Here is a 16,496-nt window from a genome sequence, read left to right as displayed (position 1 = left end):
TATAAGATTGTGGAGTAGGCCTACATTGTGTTTCTAAATTAAGACATTTATGTATTTACTGCCTTCGAGTCAATTTCAACTCATGGTAAACTTCTACTCTAGGATAGAGTGCCACTGCCCAGAGGGATTCCAAGGCTGTAAATCTTTATGGAAGCTAACACATCTTTCTCCCACTGAGCACTAAACCACTGCACTTCCAGGGTGCCTTAAACATTTATAAGGATGATAAAAATATAACATGGAAAACTACTAAAAATCATATATGAACTGACTGGCACATAATGAAATTTGGACTCAAGTCTACAGTTTATAACCTAATATAATGCCAAAAATGTCACATTTTGTGCTTAAAATATTACTGACAACTAAGTTTGCAAGAATGCCAAGAGGCATCTACAGTAACTGTAAAATTAATAAGCAGGGCTGCACTAAACAATTCACTAATAAAATGAAAAAAAAAAAAAAAAATTCACCAGCAGGAAAAGGGTGCAGTGGTAGAGAACATTGAGCCATAAATATTATACCCTGAAACAGAAGATTCTGTTAGAAGGTGACTTAACATTAACTCCTTGCTCTAGCATTAGCCCCTCTCGGTAACAGTAAGAAAAGAAGGTGGGAGCTCTGGTAGCATAGTGTCTAAGGCACTTGACTGCTAACCAGAAGGCTGGCGGTTCAAAACCACCAGCCACTCCTCGGAAGGAAGGTTGGGCAATCTACTTTCATAGTGATACTGCCTCGTTAACCCAAGGAGGGGTCGCTATGAGTCGGGCTGACTTGACAGCACATAACAGTAACAACAACAAGGTAATCTAGATACTGAGAACATAACAATTCAAAACACAAAGTTCTTAATTTAAGAGGCCTTTATGCTAGCTGGAAAAACTGAAAAATAAATTTATATATAACACAGAGGTCTTCTCATTTTTCCCTTGGTAGTAACTCTTGAAAATAAAGTGTTTCCTTGGCTCCCATAAATCATGTAAACTAAAGTTATTTTATACTTTTTCAACTACTGAAAAGCATCAAAGAACATTATAGAATTTTATCTTTTAAAATGAATTCCATTGTGTATGTAATCTAACGCATTCCTTTTACAGATGAGAAAATTGAAGCCTAAAGAAACTAACTATTAGCCTAAAATAACACTATTGTGGCAAATCAGGATCAAAACCAAAGTCTCTTGATCTACCACATAACATAGCCTGCTGGTTAAAATTTTGGTAAGCTTATGAACACAAATAAAACTTCACAAGTAAAGAACTGCTGAAAATACACATCCACAACATTTAAAGACTTAGAATGTTGCTCTTAGTTGTCAATGAGAAGTTTATCAGCTTCTGAAAATTGTATCTATAAATAATTCTGACAACATCTTAAAGGGAAACATCATAAATCTCAGATCAAGCAGTCAGATAGCTTTTCTTCCAATCACTACAAGATACAATTCTCAAAATCTTTAGAGACTAAAGAGCTTTACTAGAGGAAATTATGCTAAAGAGGAAAGAGAAACAAAATAGAGTCATGATATTTATACTTGGTAAACTATCAAGTAGAAAATTCAGAGTCCTGGAAATTTAATATCTCATGTGAAGGACAAATTTCTATGTACATGTATACCTTCACAACAGTGAAACTGACAAAAGTGACTTTACCTGCTAGAGCCCACTCTCCTGTGCCATGGGTGTGCCCACTGTAATACAGAACATACGTATCGTGTCTAGGTCCATCCACAGTCCGAAGTTCAAGGAACGCTTTCAGCTTGGAATGCAGAGTATCAAAAGACAGTCCACTTGTGGAATAGTCGCATCCATAGGTCTCAATCATATGATATGCAAAAAATCTTTGGATGGCATTGAGCATGCCTGTAGACCTGAGATTTAACTCCTGAACATGTTCTGGTGGAAGAAGTGTTGGTTGACCATCAGGACTAAAGTGGGACAAAGAAAGATTATTTTGTGGTTTATGAAGTGTTCATTCTCTACCACCTCTTTATCCATCATTTATAATTGATTATTTAAGAATCATAATACCAAAACCAAACTCACTGCCATCGAGTCGATTTGACTCACAGTGCCCTTTCCTTGGGTTTCTGAGGCAGTATCTGTATAGAAGTAGACTGCTCAATCTTTCTTCCATAGAGTGGCTGATGGGTTTGAACCTCCAGCCTCTGGCTAGCAGTAAAATGCCTTAGGCACTATGAACCAGAGCTCCCAAGAATCATAATAGCTGCTACTAACTAACTGGTTGGGCAATCCTACTTCCGTAGTGATACTGCCTCAGAAGCCCAAGGAGGGGTCGCTATGAGTCGGGGCCGACTCGACGGCACATAACAACAACAACAACAACTAACTGGCAGATTTCTTTTTTTTAAAATCATCTTTTAAAATTCCTACATTGCTAAGAAGTACGCTTGGACAATCAATACTGGTTTCTTAAAATTGTATTCCTTGTCAATAAAATAATAACCAAACTAAAAGCTGGGAGAATAATTATCTCTAAATATTGACATTTGTACTCTCTGTTCTTTAGTCATTTCTGCCTACCAAATGACAGATATGGGACAAGACTTTTAAAAAATATAAGGTTATTATATTCATTTTGTTTCAAAAGTTTCAAGAACACCCAGGTTTATATTAAGAATTTTTTTTTCTTGAGAAATAAAATTTTAATGTAAAATATGGAAGCAGTATTTTAAATTATATATTTCTATAATGAAAAGTATGGGCCTTTTATAAAGCTGTATTCAAGTTTTATTAACTTAAAGTACATAACTTTTAGAAGAAATGATCTGTTAATATACTGCATTTTAAAACAATTATTAAAATTGAAGTCACTACCTTAACCTACTAAATACAAATTGAAAATTTAGACCTGATACTTAAACGAGTGTAAAATAGTACTGTAGTAAAGACAACAAATTAAGTCTTAAAACCAACAATCAAAACACTATCACTACTGAGATAACTATCACTCCTTTCCAGAAATTTGAATTTGAATTTCAGAATTCTGAAAACTTTACATTTAGCTTCATGTATTATCAATATTATTCTCCTAACATTTCAGTTTTCATTAAAAGAACAAAAAGATTTTGTTCCGTGTTTGTAACATTTCACTGTCATAAAAAAGGGAAAAAATAAACAAAATTACAATGGAAGAAAAATCTAACTATGTAAATTACTAATTCCACACATTCTTTCTGCATAGTTGTCACTTCTATTTACCCCTCTTTATAGCCTTCAATTTTTTATCAAACCTTAATATGGAAGAAAATATCTACTGCAAATAGTCTCTTTTCAGTTTCCTTGACAAGTATTTCAACTCAGATAAAAACTTTTAAATTTTTACCTCTAGAAAAGTATGATGAACGCTAGGTCATCAAAATTCATTAATGGCAAAGAAACTTTCTTGATTTCAGAGGTGGTGGTGGTTGTTAGTTGCCGTAGAAACAATTCCACCTCGTGGTGACCTCATGAGTTACAGAGTAGAACTGCGCCACAGGGTATTCTTGGTTAAGATCTTAACAAAGCCCTGGCAGCACAATGGTTAAGCACTCAGCTGCTACCTGGAAGGCTGGCAGTTCAAATCCACCCAATGCAAAAAAAGCCTATGAGGCAGCTCTTACTTTGTCACACTGGGTTGCTATGAGTTGGAATCAACTCCGTGGCACACGACAACAACTGTAAGAGAAGCAGATTACCAGGTCTTTTCTTCTACAACACTGCTAGGTGTGTTCAAACAACAACCTTTGGGTTAGCAGCTGAGTGTTTGTGTGTATAGGGACTGAAATTTCAGAGGTATTGAGCTCTGGTGGCATAGTACCTAAGGCATTTGACTGCTAACCAGAAGGTTGGGGGGTCAAATCCTCCACCAGCCACTCCATGGACTGGGCAATCTACTTCCGTAAAGATTTACTGCCTTGGAAACTCAAAGGGGACCTCCATGAGTGGGAATGACTCAATGGCAGTGAGTTTGGTTTGAAGTTTTGGTATTTATAATATAAAAATTAAAATGTGGCATTATTTACAGAATCATACTGATGTCCCACACATTTTAGGGCAAAAATTATTTTGGAATAAAATTTCAATCAAACAAATATTTATTAAACTTCACTGCCAATCTTTTGAATCCTTGAGATATGTGTGGTATTTTCATATGTGCAGAGTGTTTTTACATTCATGTTATTAGCTCTTCATAACATTATTCTGAGATGGGCAGAACACATATTATTACTTGCACTTTGGCTAATGATAGCAAAGATCACAGGCATTATGATTTGCCCAAGGTAACAAAGAACTAGAATTTAAGACTCTTTGGTGCACATTCCATTATATTTTACATGGCATTTTCTTAAACACAATATCCCTTTTAGGTTAGGACCTTACCTTAGAAAATTCATTTGTATTTTCTGATTTCTGGCTTAAATAGAAGCTAAAAATACTTATTTTAAAAATATTCAAATGTGTTATTTAAATATTTAAACTGAATCCTAAAGATAATATTACTTAAAGCAGATACAGGTTTTTAAAAATCTAGAATAAATGAAGAAATGTAACATACTATTATATTTTGAAAATATAATTTTGAAAAATGAGGTATCATTTTATAGTCATATTCAGGGAAGTATTAAGAAAATGTTGAGTCAAGTAATTACGTGACTACATTACTGTACCTGCAGAAGTTGGTGGGAATCACAATAGCATATCCAACTGATGTTCCTCCTAAACAGTTACCCAGTTCATGGAAGAGCCCATGAGCCATTGATTCCAATGGCAAAACAATGAGGAACATGCTCAAGAAGATTCCATTTGTTGGCTGAAAGAAATGTTCAATGATATGTTAACACAGTATGCTTGTCTACATGAATATATTTTTACATTTACATGTAAAATAATAAAATTGTTATTTACAACTTTACCCCTATTTCAAAAAAGACAATTAATGATCTAAAAATAGTTGTAAGCTGAAGCAGTCAAGTATACACGGATGAGCTGACTAACGAAACAAGCCCTCAATTTATCTCTACATTTCTTGGAAGTCACAGAAAACAAACAGAGCATACCTTTTTTGTTTTTCCCCCATTTGTCAAATAATATCCCACCCCAACTAAAAAACAAAAATAATCACCTCTTTCCATATGACAGCCAGAAAACAAATCCTTTCCTGATAAAACTCACATGTTCCAAATAATTTTTAATGTTTATGTTACCAGAAAGAGAACTTTAGAAAGGGCTCATTGCTTTCCCCATAAAAAGAGAAGTCCACATATTGAGACTAAAATCTTAAAAAAAGAAAAAAAGATCCTAAAGCTATTAAAATTAATTCTATTCTTACATTTAATTAAATTTAAAACACAGTTTTTCTTCAAAAAATTCTAGTCTCTCTGTATGACTAAATTCAAAACTGTGAAAACAAAAAGAAAATATTAAGGATATTTATACATTCTAAGAGGAGAAAGCAAAGCACAGAGACAAAAGAAATATTAAGAGAGGGCAAATAAGGTAGTAATTGCAATAAAAAAGTAGAAAAAATTAAAGGACCAATTTAATATATATGTTTATATTTTATATTTCTTTAGAAGATTTATGTTATTTCATATTCTTTCTGCATTGCTACTGCATAGATATACTATGGTATTTAGACTGCTTAAATTTTCCATTACTATAAACAAAGCTAGAATAAATATCAAAGTTCTGCTTACTGATGAGGCTATCTTTGACCATTTGAATTTCATTTTGGTAAGGTGTTAAATATTTTACTCAACTTTCCACAGGGCTGTCTTTTTCTTACTGATTTATAGTTTTGTTTTTCTCTCAAAATATCTTAGATAAAAATCTTTTGTTGGTCGTGTTACAAATACCTTCTCCCCAGTGGCTCCCTTGATGTTCTTTTTTGCTTAACATAAATTCTTAACTGTAACATAGTCATTTTGTGTCTTACAAATCTTTCTTACCCAAAGGTCAAGAAGGTATTTTACATTATCTTCTAAAAGCTATATTGGTTTGCCCTTCACACTTAGGTCTATAAATGTAACTGATTTTTGTTTATGACAAGAGCTCAATGTCATCTTTTTCTATATGAACATCTAACTATCTAAGCACCAATTACTGAATATATCAACCATTCCTCATTACTCTGATGCCATTTTTGTCATATATGAAGTTTCATGGATCTATTTCTAGACTCAATTCTCTTCCATTGATGTATTTGTCTATACATTCAAATATTTTCCTTGCCTTCAATTTTTCCCCTTTTTGGGATGCCAACCACAGATTAGATCTCTCTTTTTCTTGCAGGGTGGTGGTTATTGTACATTTTTATTTTTATTTTTTTTTAAGAGCTTGTTTTACATTCAATGTTACGTGTACATATTCTTAATGTATCTTCTGTGAGTTTTATTTTTTTCTGTACAGTATTTCCTTTTCTGTGCTCTTTTGTGCACAACTTCTTCTGAATTACATCTTCCAGTTCACTAATTCTCTATTCAGCTTTGTCTAATCTGTTAAACTTGTTCAGTGAGTTAATTTCAGGGCTTTTTTAAAAAAAAATTCTAAAATTTGTTTGATTCTTATTCAAATTTGCCTTGTCACTTTTTATACTTTACAGTTCCCCATCATTATTTACTATCTTTGCTTTTCTTCTTTCAACTTTGTAAGTATAAGGGTTTTTTCTCTATGCTTGATAATTTCAATACTGTAAGACTTTTAGGTCTGTTTATTGTCTTCAGATTCTGTTGCTTCTTGCTCTTGATGTCACGTATGTAAATGTATGTGTATATTCATGATTACAGTATGAGCTGAGCACTGTATGTAAAAAGAAAATCATTATATGGCTAATTTGAAGCCTAGAATAATATCTTCTTCAAAAGAGGACTATTGTTTCTTCCAAACAGTTGGGGACATTACTAGTGTCCATATCTTCTTGCCATTTAATCAAGATAGGACTACTGAGGAAGACACACGGCCAGGATGCAAGCTCATAAGGGGACTATAATTCATATGGGCTCTGCATTTTTCCTTCAGTGTCTTAGCTTAAAATGAGAGACAATTAGAGATTTCACCTCTAGAGTCCCTGGGCTTTGATTTTTTGCTCCCCTTAAGGGCACTAAAAGTGCAGTTCAGCATTTAAAACCATTTCCTTTATACTAAGTGTCCTCAGGGCACAGTGTTGTGTCTTCCTACCCTAGAAAGCATGGCTGTTTTTCCATTTATTCAAGTTGCCTTTTATAATGTTCAGTGGAGCTTTACAGTATTTATTTGTAAAAGTCTCATGTTTCTTTCTTTCATTAGGCATTTTATCTTTCTTTTGCTCTTATGAATGGGATCATTTCCACTACATTTTCTAACTGATCATTGATTTCTAGGCTATTGATTTTTATATACTTGTATGTTATCCTTTGCTATCATAATGGTATTAATAACTATATTTGCACTTGTTATTGTTATGTGATATCAAGATCCCTCCTTGGGTTTCCTAGGCAGTATCACTACAGAAGTAGATTGCCCAACCTTCCTTCCGGGGAGTGGCTGGTGAATTTGAATCCCCAGCCTTCTGGTTAGCAGTCAAGTGCCTCAGGCACTATGCTACCAGAGCTCCCATATTTGCACTAGAAACACCATTTGTTTTTATGTAACTTATATAATGTGATATGCTTTTCTAAGTCCACAAGAATTTGTGTAATTTTTATACTGGCTGGTTTAACAAAAATTAGAACAGTAAGCAAAAGCAATCTCTTATCAAAAACATAATTTATAACTTAAGGAGCCCTGGTGGTACAACAGTTAAGTGCTCAGCTGCTAACTGAAAGGGTGGCTGTTCAAACCTACCCAGTAGTAGTTCTGCAAGAGAAAGATTTGGTGACCTGCTCCTGTAAACATTGTCTTAGACAACTCTATGAGGCAGTTCTACTCTGACATGGGGTCTTTTCAAATCAAAAATCAACTCAATGGCACCTAACAACAACAACAATTTACAACCTTAAAGGAGCAAAACATTTCTCAACAACAAGCATTCTCACAAATATACTCTGTTGTTGTTATGTGCTGTCGAGTCAGACCCAACTCATAGCGAGCCTTCCTTGGGTTTCCGAGGCAGTATCAACACGGAAGTAGATTGCCTCATCTTCCTTCCGAGGAGTGGCTGGTGAGTTTGAACCACCAGCCTTCTGATTAGCAGTCAAGTGCCTTAGCCACTATGCTAGCATTTTAAAACTAGTTTTTCAGTTAACTCTTAGGTTTGCCAGGTAATTATCTGCAAATAATGATAATTTCATTGCTTTCTTTTTAATTTCTTTAACTTCTATTATGTATGTTACTCCATTTTAATAGAAAATGCTTTGATGAATCCAACTTACTCACCAAAGAGAATTACTTTCAAATTATGTCAAACATTCATATAAAATAATTACTAGTCAATAACAGTAAGAGCTCTGGTGGTGCAGTGCCTAAGGCACCTGACTGCTAACCAGAAGGCTGGCGGTTCAAACCCACCAGCCACTCCTCAGAAGGAAGGTTGGGCAATCTACTTCCATAGTGATATTGCCTTGGAAACCCAAGGAGGGGTCCCTGTGAGTTGGGGCCGACTTGATGGCACATAACAACAACTGTCAATAACAAACAATATTATGACTTTCATATTTCTACCTTTCATGTCCCAAAACTAAAACCTTTCTGATCAAGACAGCAACAGAGATGCTAAGTAATTCACCATCTTATCCTTTACAGTGGTGGTTGTTGTTGTTACATGCCATCGAGTCGGACCCGACTCATAATAACCCCTCCCTGGGTTTCCTAAGCGGTTTCACTACGGAAATAGATTGCCCAACCTTCCTTCCAAGGAGTGGCTGGTAGGTTTGAACTACCAGCCTTCTGGTTAGCAGTCAAGTGCCTTAGACACTATGCTAACTCAAATGCAATCAGAGGCCAGCCAATTAGATGTGTGAAGCAGCTATGGAAGTAACAGTAGTGTTAAGAATTCTAAATGAAGATGCGTTGCTATCTAAACATATGCAAGAAAATGTTCTGGGCAAATAAAACTAGTCTACTCAATAATCTTATAGTTATGTTGAATTTATTTAGTTTTGTTCGACAAAACATAATTATAGGATTTTTAAATAAAACTATTTCAAGGAAATAGCATCCTCTTTCTAAAAAAACAAACCCTGTACATTAATTCTAATATCAGTATAGTTAGTTTATTAATGGCTAGAGTGAAAATTTCAAGTGTTTGAACATCTATCATGTTCCAAGAGTTACCAGGGCATTTCTTGACATAGAGAAGAAATGTATACTTTAAAGAAAATTCACAAATAAGCATTAAGGAATTTGTTATTCTCAGAACAGGGAACAGGAAACAGGGAACTTAATTTTGCCACTGAAATGGTAACTTAAAGTATTACTGACTTCTACATTAAAGAATTTTATAAAGCTAACGCTGTTGTTGTTGTTGTTATGTGCCGTCGAGTCAGCCCTGACTCATAGCGACCCCTCCTTGGGTTTCCGAGGCAATATCACTACGGAAGTAGGACTGCCCAACCTTCCTTCCGAGGAGTGGCTGATGGGTTTGAACCGCCAGCCATCTGGTGAGCAGTCAAGTGCCTTAGCCACTATGCTAACAAAGTTCCCATAAAGCTACTAGTACTAAGATTTTTATTGTGAAATGAATGATATGTTGTAGTTTTTACTTTAAAAAAAAGATATTTAGCAGTTCATAGTTTGGCAACAGACTACATAAAAGATAAAGTTCAATTACCAATCAATTTGTAGATGACTCAAGTGGGAAGCCTGGTTAAAATAACTTAAAATTTCATCTAAAATGTTAATTGATGTTGATGTTATTCAATATCCTTGTATCAGTTATACAACAACAACGATGATAATTAGAACAGGGCTAAAGTAAGTATGTATTCAGGGATTTACTGGTCACAGTTTAGGTGATGTGGCATTATTTGCTTTTTATCACCAATAGAAGTTAATGAAGAATGATATGCTGTCATTAATTTTGAAAAACAAATTTGTTATCAAAAAAAAAAAAAAGGGCCAACTCAATGGCACATAACAACAACAACAAACAAATACTATTATTAGGCTGTTTTGAGTTAGCAAGCTTAAAAACCCACTAACATAGAGTTGGATGCGACTCATAGTGAACCTTCCTTGGGTTTCCGAGGTAGTATCACTAGGGAGTAGAGACCAACCTTCCTTCCAAGGAGTGGCTGATGGGTTTGAACCATCAGCTTTCTGGTTAGCAGTCAAATGCCTTAGGCACTACGCCACCAAAGCTCAGACAAACAATATTAAACATTCTATCAGGCTAACAAACACACAAAAAAGTGAACACAATCATTCACAATCTTAACAGATGGCAAATATATCCAGAGAGAACCAAAATACATTTACAGTGTTTATCCATTTGCCTCTTTCACAAAGCTTCAGTTTTAGTGGCATGCAAACCTCTCTATACTATAGATTTAAACCTGAAGTCACTAGTTACTTTGGAATACCCATTCCATTTTAAACAATTCCCTGTAACAAATAAGAACAACTTCTTTGATCAAAGCCTGTAACTGTAGCCTAGAAATAACCTTTAAAAGTTTCTGAGACTTTATAAAGAAATACTATAAAATTCCACTGAAAGTGTAATTTTTTTTTTTTAAATCCAGTGCAGTTACACTCAATGCCAACAGCACACCAATTTAAAAAATGTTAAGTAATTTCCTTTTTGTAAAAGCAGTTACTAGCTTGGAAGCTTTTAAGACCCCAGGCACTATGCAATGAACTAGGAGATAGACCAGAGGTACTGAACACGTTATTAAGCCAATTAACTGGGATGTTCCATGAAACTATGACCTTAAACCTCCAAACCAAGGAACCAAATCCCATGAGGTGTTTGGTTGTACGTAAGTAGCCTCAGCAGCTACTCTTGCAAGCATTCATACAAGGTCATCCAAGGCACAACAATTGGTCTCTAGTCACCTGGAGCAACAGAGGTAGAAGGAATGTCAAGAATAGGAGAAGGATATGGCTTGGATATGGCTATGTATGGCTAATTGCCTACATGAATGACTGCTTCCTTTGTTATAAAAGACCAGAAGAAATAGATGGTGCCCAGCTACTATTACTAAGCATTTTTATCAGATTCCATAGAAAAATCCTGATCAAAAGGGGGAAAATGTAGAACAGAATTTTATATTATCATGAACTCCAGACTTTCTGAGCCATGGAGGGTAGAGGAAGCCCTGAAACTATTACCCTGAGATAATATGTAAAACTTAAACCAGAAAAATATCCCTTGAAATCTTCTTAAAACCAAAAAATAGTTTAGCTAAACTAATAAAGTCTGCCTTGAGCACTGAGCTCTTTTAAGAACTATCTATATGAGAGCTAAGTTGATAACAGCAACTCCAAAGACCAGATAGGAACCTCAGGGAGCAGTGAGTTTATGTTAACGAGGGAGGAATGGTTCAGAAAAGGAGGCAGAGAATGGTTACACAACTCAAAAAATGTAATCAGTGTCACTACATGGTACATGTAGAAACTTTTGACTTGGCATATGTTTTTCTGTGTATAGTCTCAACAAGAACAACAAAATAAATAAAAAGGGGAAAATAGTGGTTACTAGCTATTTTCTTTATTAAGCTGGGCTTTCAAGTCATAGTCACAATATTCTTTAATTTGAATTCCTAAGGTTTTTCAGGTAATAGGATCAAATCTCTGTATCAAACACACAGTCACTAATATTGAAATGTCACAAAAAATATGGCATTTATATACGAGAAATAATTCTTGTCTGTTGGTTTAGAAGCATTTTTGTCTGACTCACCTTACGTAAGCCAGTCTGTGAAATACTATACACAGAAATCTACGGAAAGTGAAGCCCAACTAAGACAAAAAAGATATAAATCCATGTTACAAAGCAATATATAAATGAAGATACTTTGGTCTTCAATATGAGCAACCCGGATTTAACAAATAATAGATAACTGTCCAATTTTGCTTAATTCAGGAAAGTTAAGAACATTAGGAAGACCATTTCACAGTTTTCAAGTCAAATGACTTTATGTAGAGACAAAGTATGGACTGGTACTATTATAGGTCAGCTACTTACCACTTGTTTGTACATGAACAATTAACCTTTTTGAGTTTGAATTTCCTGAATCTATAAAAGGAGGATAATATCTGTTTTATGAACTTACAGTATAGATTAGAAATATGTCAAATATGCCTAGCACAAAAGATAGCATCTTTAATTCGCAATGAAGAATTTAAAAACTGAAATATGGTCATTTTGAGAAAAATAATACATACTGAAATGACTATTACTTTTTAATCTAAGTGACTGTTACTAATCAGTAGATCTTAGTGTAAAGTTGTTAATTCCCTAGTAGATGCATTAGAAGTTGAATCTCTGGCTGAGTAGCTTCAAAAGAGATAAACCAACATAAAAATATTTTTAGAAAACAATCCTGACAAAGGTGAAACAACACTGATATAAGAATGAAACTCTACAGAGTCTTACTTTCCCAATGGCCAAAATAAAGACGTAAATAATCTATATTGTTCATTTTCACCTCTAAAATTACATGGAACTAAGTGGTTAAGAATGAATACTGTGAAGGCAGTTCACCTGGATTCACATGACCAGCTTTGTGGCCTTGAGCAAGTTTTCTACCTCTCAAGCATGTTTCTCATCTATAAAATGGAAACAGTAATAGTACCTATATCTGAGTGTCATAAAGATTAAATAAATTAGTACATATAAAGTGCACAGAATGGTGGCTACTAAATAGAAAACAGCTAACAAATGGCTGGTCAAGATATCATTAAAATAGGAAAAAGTGACAACTACAGGCATTAAATTTTTTTTTTTCCAGTTTTTAAAAGCTGGAAAATAAGCTGGGGGAAGAAGAAATATGTTCTTACTTCACGAAGAAATGAAGAAAGCAATATTCAGATCACTGGTGTTTTAAAGGGGGGTGGGGAACATTATAACTTTTGCTTTCATACGGTTGAGGCAGAAGTGATAAATATCAAATTAAAAGAGGCTCTCTTATACATTAAACAGAATTAGTGTTACCCTTCTCACATAGACTAAAACAGCTTAAAACTTTAGGAAAAGAAACAAAACAAAAAGTTATGAAAAATGTGCACTTGTAATTTGGGTAGCAGGTTTGAAAACACCCTGTTCCCCACGCTCAGTGAGGTAGTATGTCTGATCTTGTATCTTGCTATAAATGATCGGTGGAGCAGACTCCATCACTTCTTTAGATGTAAGGCCAATCTTGTTATAACATCTAACCCATAAAGTAACTGCCATTTCCTCCCCTAGAAAGGATTCGAGTGTGATTATGGCTTTTCTGGTTTAGGTCAAAAGGGCTTCTATAAAAAACTGCATTAAACCCCATGGAATCTGTAAATGACAATGAAAGGCATAAAAAATCTCATGTGAAAGAATTTAGAGAAAAATCTCTAAATATAAGATATAGACTAGAGTATGTTTTCTTGGGTTATCTGGCCAATTTCGTCCCTTTTATCCTTTTGTGAATTACCAATTGTCATAATTTCAGAAAAGCTCATGGCTGAGCAATAAAATGCATATGGTACTATGTAACTCTTATTGCCTTATTTAAGGAAAAAGTATAAATTAGGAAAGCGAACAGCACGTTCAATGAACATAATACAAATTGCAGGAAACAACAAATGGTGCAGTTCAAAGCTAGAATGAGATTATAAACAAAACACAACAGAAGTTAATGGTAAAATTCCAGTGTGTGTGTTTTTTTAAAATGGAAATGCCTTGGAATGATACTACTGACTCATTGTGAAAATGTTATTAAACTCAGTGAAACTAACAAACAACAACAAAAAAAAGCTATTCACATAGGTTTTGGAAAAGATCTTACTCAAATAAGGTCAGGCAAAGATTTCTTAGATATGACTTTAAAAATGATTCATTAAAAAAAAGATAAATTATACTACATCAAAAATAAGAACTTCTACTCTCTAAAAACACGGTAAAAGAATGAAAAGACAAGCCATATGCTGGGAGAAAATATTTGCAAGTCATGTACCTGATAAAGGATTTGTATCTAGAATAAAGAAGCCTGAGAATTCAATATTAAGAAAATAACCCAATTAGAAAATTAGCAAAAAGATCTGGACCGGCACTAAAGAACATAAAGATGGCAAAACATAAAGATGGCAAATAAGTGCATGTAAAGATGCTTAACATTATTAGTTGACAAGAAAATACAAAATAAAACCATAATGAGTTACTACTACACACTATCGGAATGGTTTTAAAAAAGAAATACATAGATAATACCAAGCCCTGGAAGGTATATGGAGCAATGGGAACTCTAACACACTGCTGGTGAAATGCAAAAAGTTTGGCAGTTTCTTATAAAGTAAAACATATGCTTAGCATTTTGTTGTTGTTGTTATTTGCCATCGAGCCGGCCCCGACTCATAGCGACCCCTCCTTGGGTTTCCAAGGCAGTATCACTTCGGAAGTAGGATTGCCCAACCTCCCTTCCGAGGAGTGGCTGGTGGGTTTGAACCGCCAGCCTTCTGGTTAGCAGTCAAGTGCTTTAGCCACTATGCTACCAGAGCTCCCTATGATACAGCAATTCTGTACCATGTAAAAACTTAGGTTCACAAAACTCTATCATTAGTTTATAAACACACAAACTAATGTTTAAAAAAAAAAAAAACTCACTGCCGTTGAGTCAGGTTTGACTCATAGAGACCCCTCCTTGGGTTTCCAAGGCAGTATCGCTATGGAAGTAGATTGCCCAACCTTCCTTTCAGGAGTGGGTTTGAACCACCAGCTTTCTAGTTAGCAGTCAAAACAGCTTTATTCATGACTACCAAAAATTGTAAACAACCTCAATACTCCTCAATTGAGTCTGATAAAATGATGTACATCTATCCCATGAAATACTATTCAGCAATAAAAAGGAATAACTACTTATATATACAACAGCATAATGACTCTCAAATGAATCATGTTAAGTGAAAGAACTCAGACTCAAAAGGCATGTTATGATTCCATGTATATGATATTTTGGAAAAGGAAAATCTCTAGGGTCAGAAAATCAGTGGTTGCCAAGTGCTGAGGGTTGGGAAAGTAATTTGACTACAAAGGGGCAGGAGGGAATTTTGATGAGTAATGGAGCTGTCTTATACCTTGATTGTGTTAGTAGTGGCTACACAACTAGATCTATCTGTCAAAATTATAGAATTGTACACTAAAAGTGTAAATTTTTATATGTAAATTTTACCTTACTGAAAAAAATTTTCATTATTAAACCAAGTAAAATTAAAAAAAAATGTTCATATGCAAAAATAGTTTAAAGTTAAGTGGCTAAGCCCAATTTGGTGAATGAAAGCCTAAGCAGTTTAGCCTCATGGCGTTTCTTTGGTTGGTTTTATTTCCAGGGTAAAATAAAATAAAAGTACATTTGACTTCCTAAGAAATACTTTAAACAAATACTTAACATAATAAATATTTATTATCTCACACAGTTTCTGAAGGTCAGGAATCCAGGAGTGGCTTTGTTGAGAGGTTCTAGCTCAGATCTCTCCCGAGGTTACAATTAAACTGTAAGCCAGGATTGTATTCTCTTATAGCTTAACGGGCTGGAGAATCACCTCCAAGTTGACTCACATGCAATAGTCAACAAGTCTCAGTTCCCTGCTAGCTACTGGCTAGAGGTTCCTACTCTTCACTACATTGACCTCTCCACAGGCTGAGTGAGTATCTTTATGACCCTTCCCCCATTGCAAGTGATCCAAGAGAGGGTAAGCCACAGATTTACAATCTAATTTTGTAATACAATCTCAGAAGTGAGATTATTATTATCTGTCATATGCATTATCTGTCACATGCACCAAACTTATTACAATGTTGGAGAGGACTGGATAAGGGTATAAATACTAGGATGTGGGAATTACTGAGGATCATCTTGGAAATTAGCTACCTGAAGAACCAATAAACATATTAAAATAGGCATAACTACAAAAGAAATCAGATAAAAAATAAAACTAAAGGCATCCTTGGTGATGGTTGTGCAACGTAAGGAAAAAAAAATTGGGAATGTAATTAACGCCACTGAATTATACACTTAAAAATGGTTAAAATGTAAGATAACAAAACACAAGCAGCAAAAGACAAAACAGATCAATGGGACCTCATAAAAATTAAGTACTTCTGTTCATCAAAAGACTTTGTCAAAAAAGTGGAAAGACAATCCACAGATGGGGAGAAAATGTTCACAAACCATGGAAGAGTCCATCCAAAATTTATTAAAAATTATCCAAGATTTATTTAAAAAAACTTCTACAATTTAACAACAAAAAAAGGCAAAAGACTTGAGCAGACATTTACACCAAAGAGGACATTCAAATGGCCAACAAGTACATGAAAAGATTCTTAGCAGCATTGTTGTTGTTGTTGTTATGTGCCGTCGAGTCGGCCCCGACTCATAGCGACCCCTCCTT

The 16,496-nt window shown here is 34.6% G+C and overlaps 1 protein-coding gene across 1 annotated transcript in view; it reads right to left on the bottom strand.

Annotated features, from left to right (window-relative positions):
* TMEM168 (transmembrane protein 168) overlaps positions 1-16,496 on the bottom strand; it is a 46,364-nt gene that overhangs the window by 17,304 nt on the left and 12,564 nt on the right. The window contains exons 2-3 of the mRNA XM_007944181.2: positions 4,670-4,812; positions 1,653-1,927 (exon numbers count right to left, since the gene is read on the bottom strand). Coding sequence (XP_007942372.1) covers positions 1,653-1,927; positions 4,670-4,812 — 418 coding nt within the window. The remainder of the gene's footprint in view (positions 1-1,652; positions 1,928-4,669; positions 4,813-16,496) is intronic.

This window comes from Orycteropus afer, unplaced genomic scaffold (assembly GCF_000298275.1).
Source record: "Orycteropus afer afer isolate SDZICR_OR568_19922 unplaced genomic scaffold, OryAfe1.0 scaffold00007, whole genome shotgun sequence".
Taxonomy (NCBI): Eukaryota; Metazoa; Chordata; class Mammalia; order Tubulidentata; family Orycteropodidae; genus Orycteropus; species Orycteropus afer.
The sequence above is the reverse complement of the archived record's forward strand: the minus strand, read 5'-3'. Positions and strand labels throughout refer to the sequence as shown.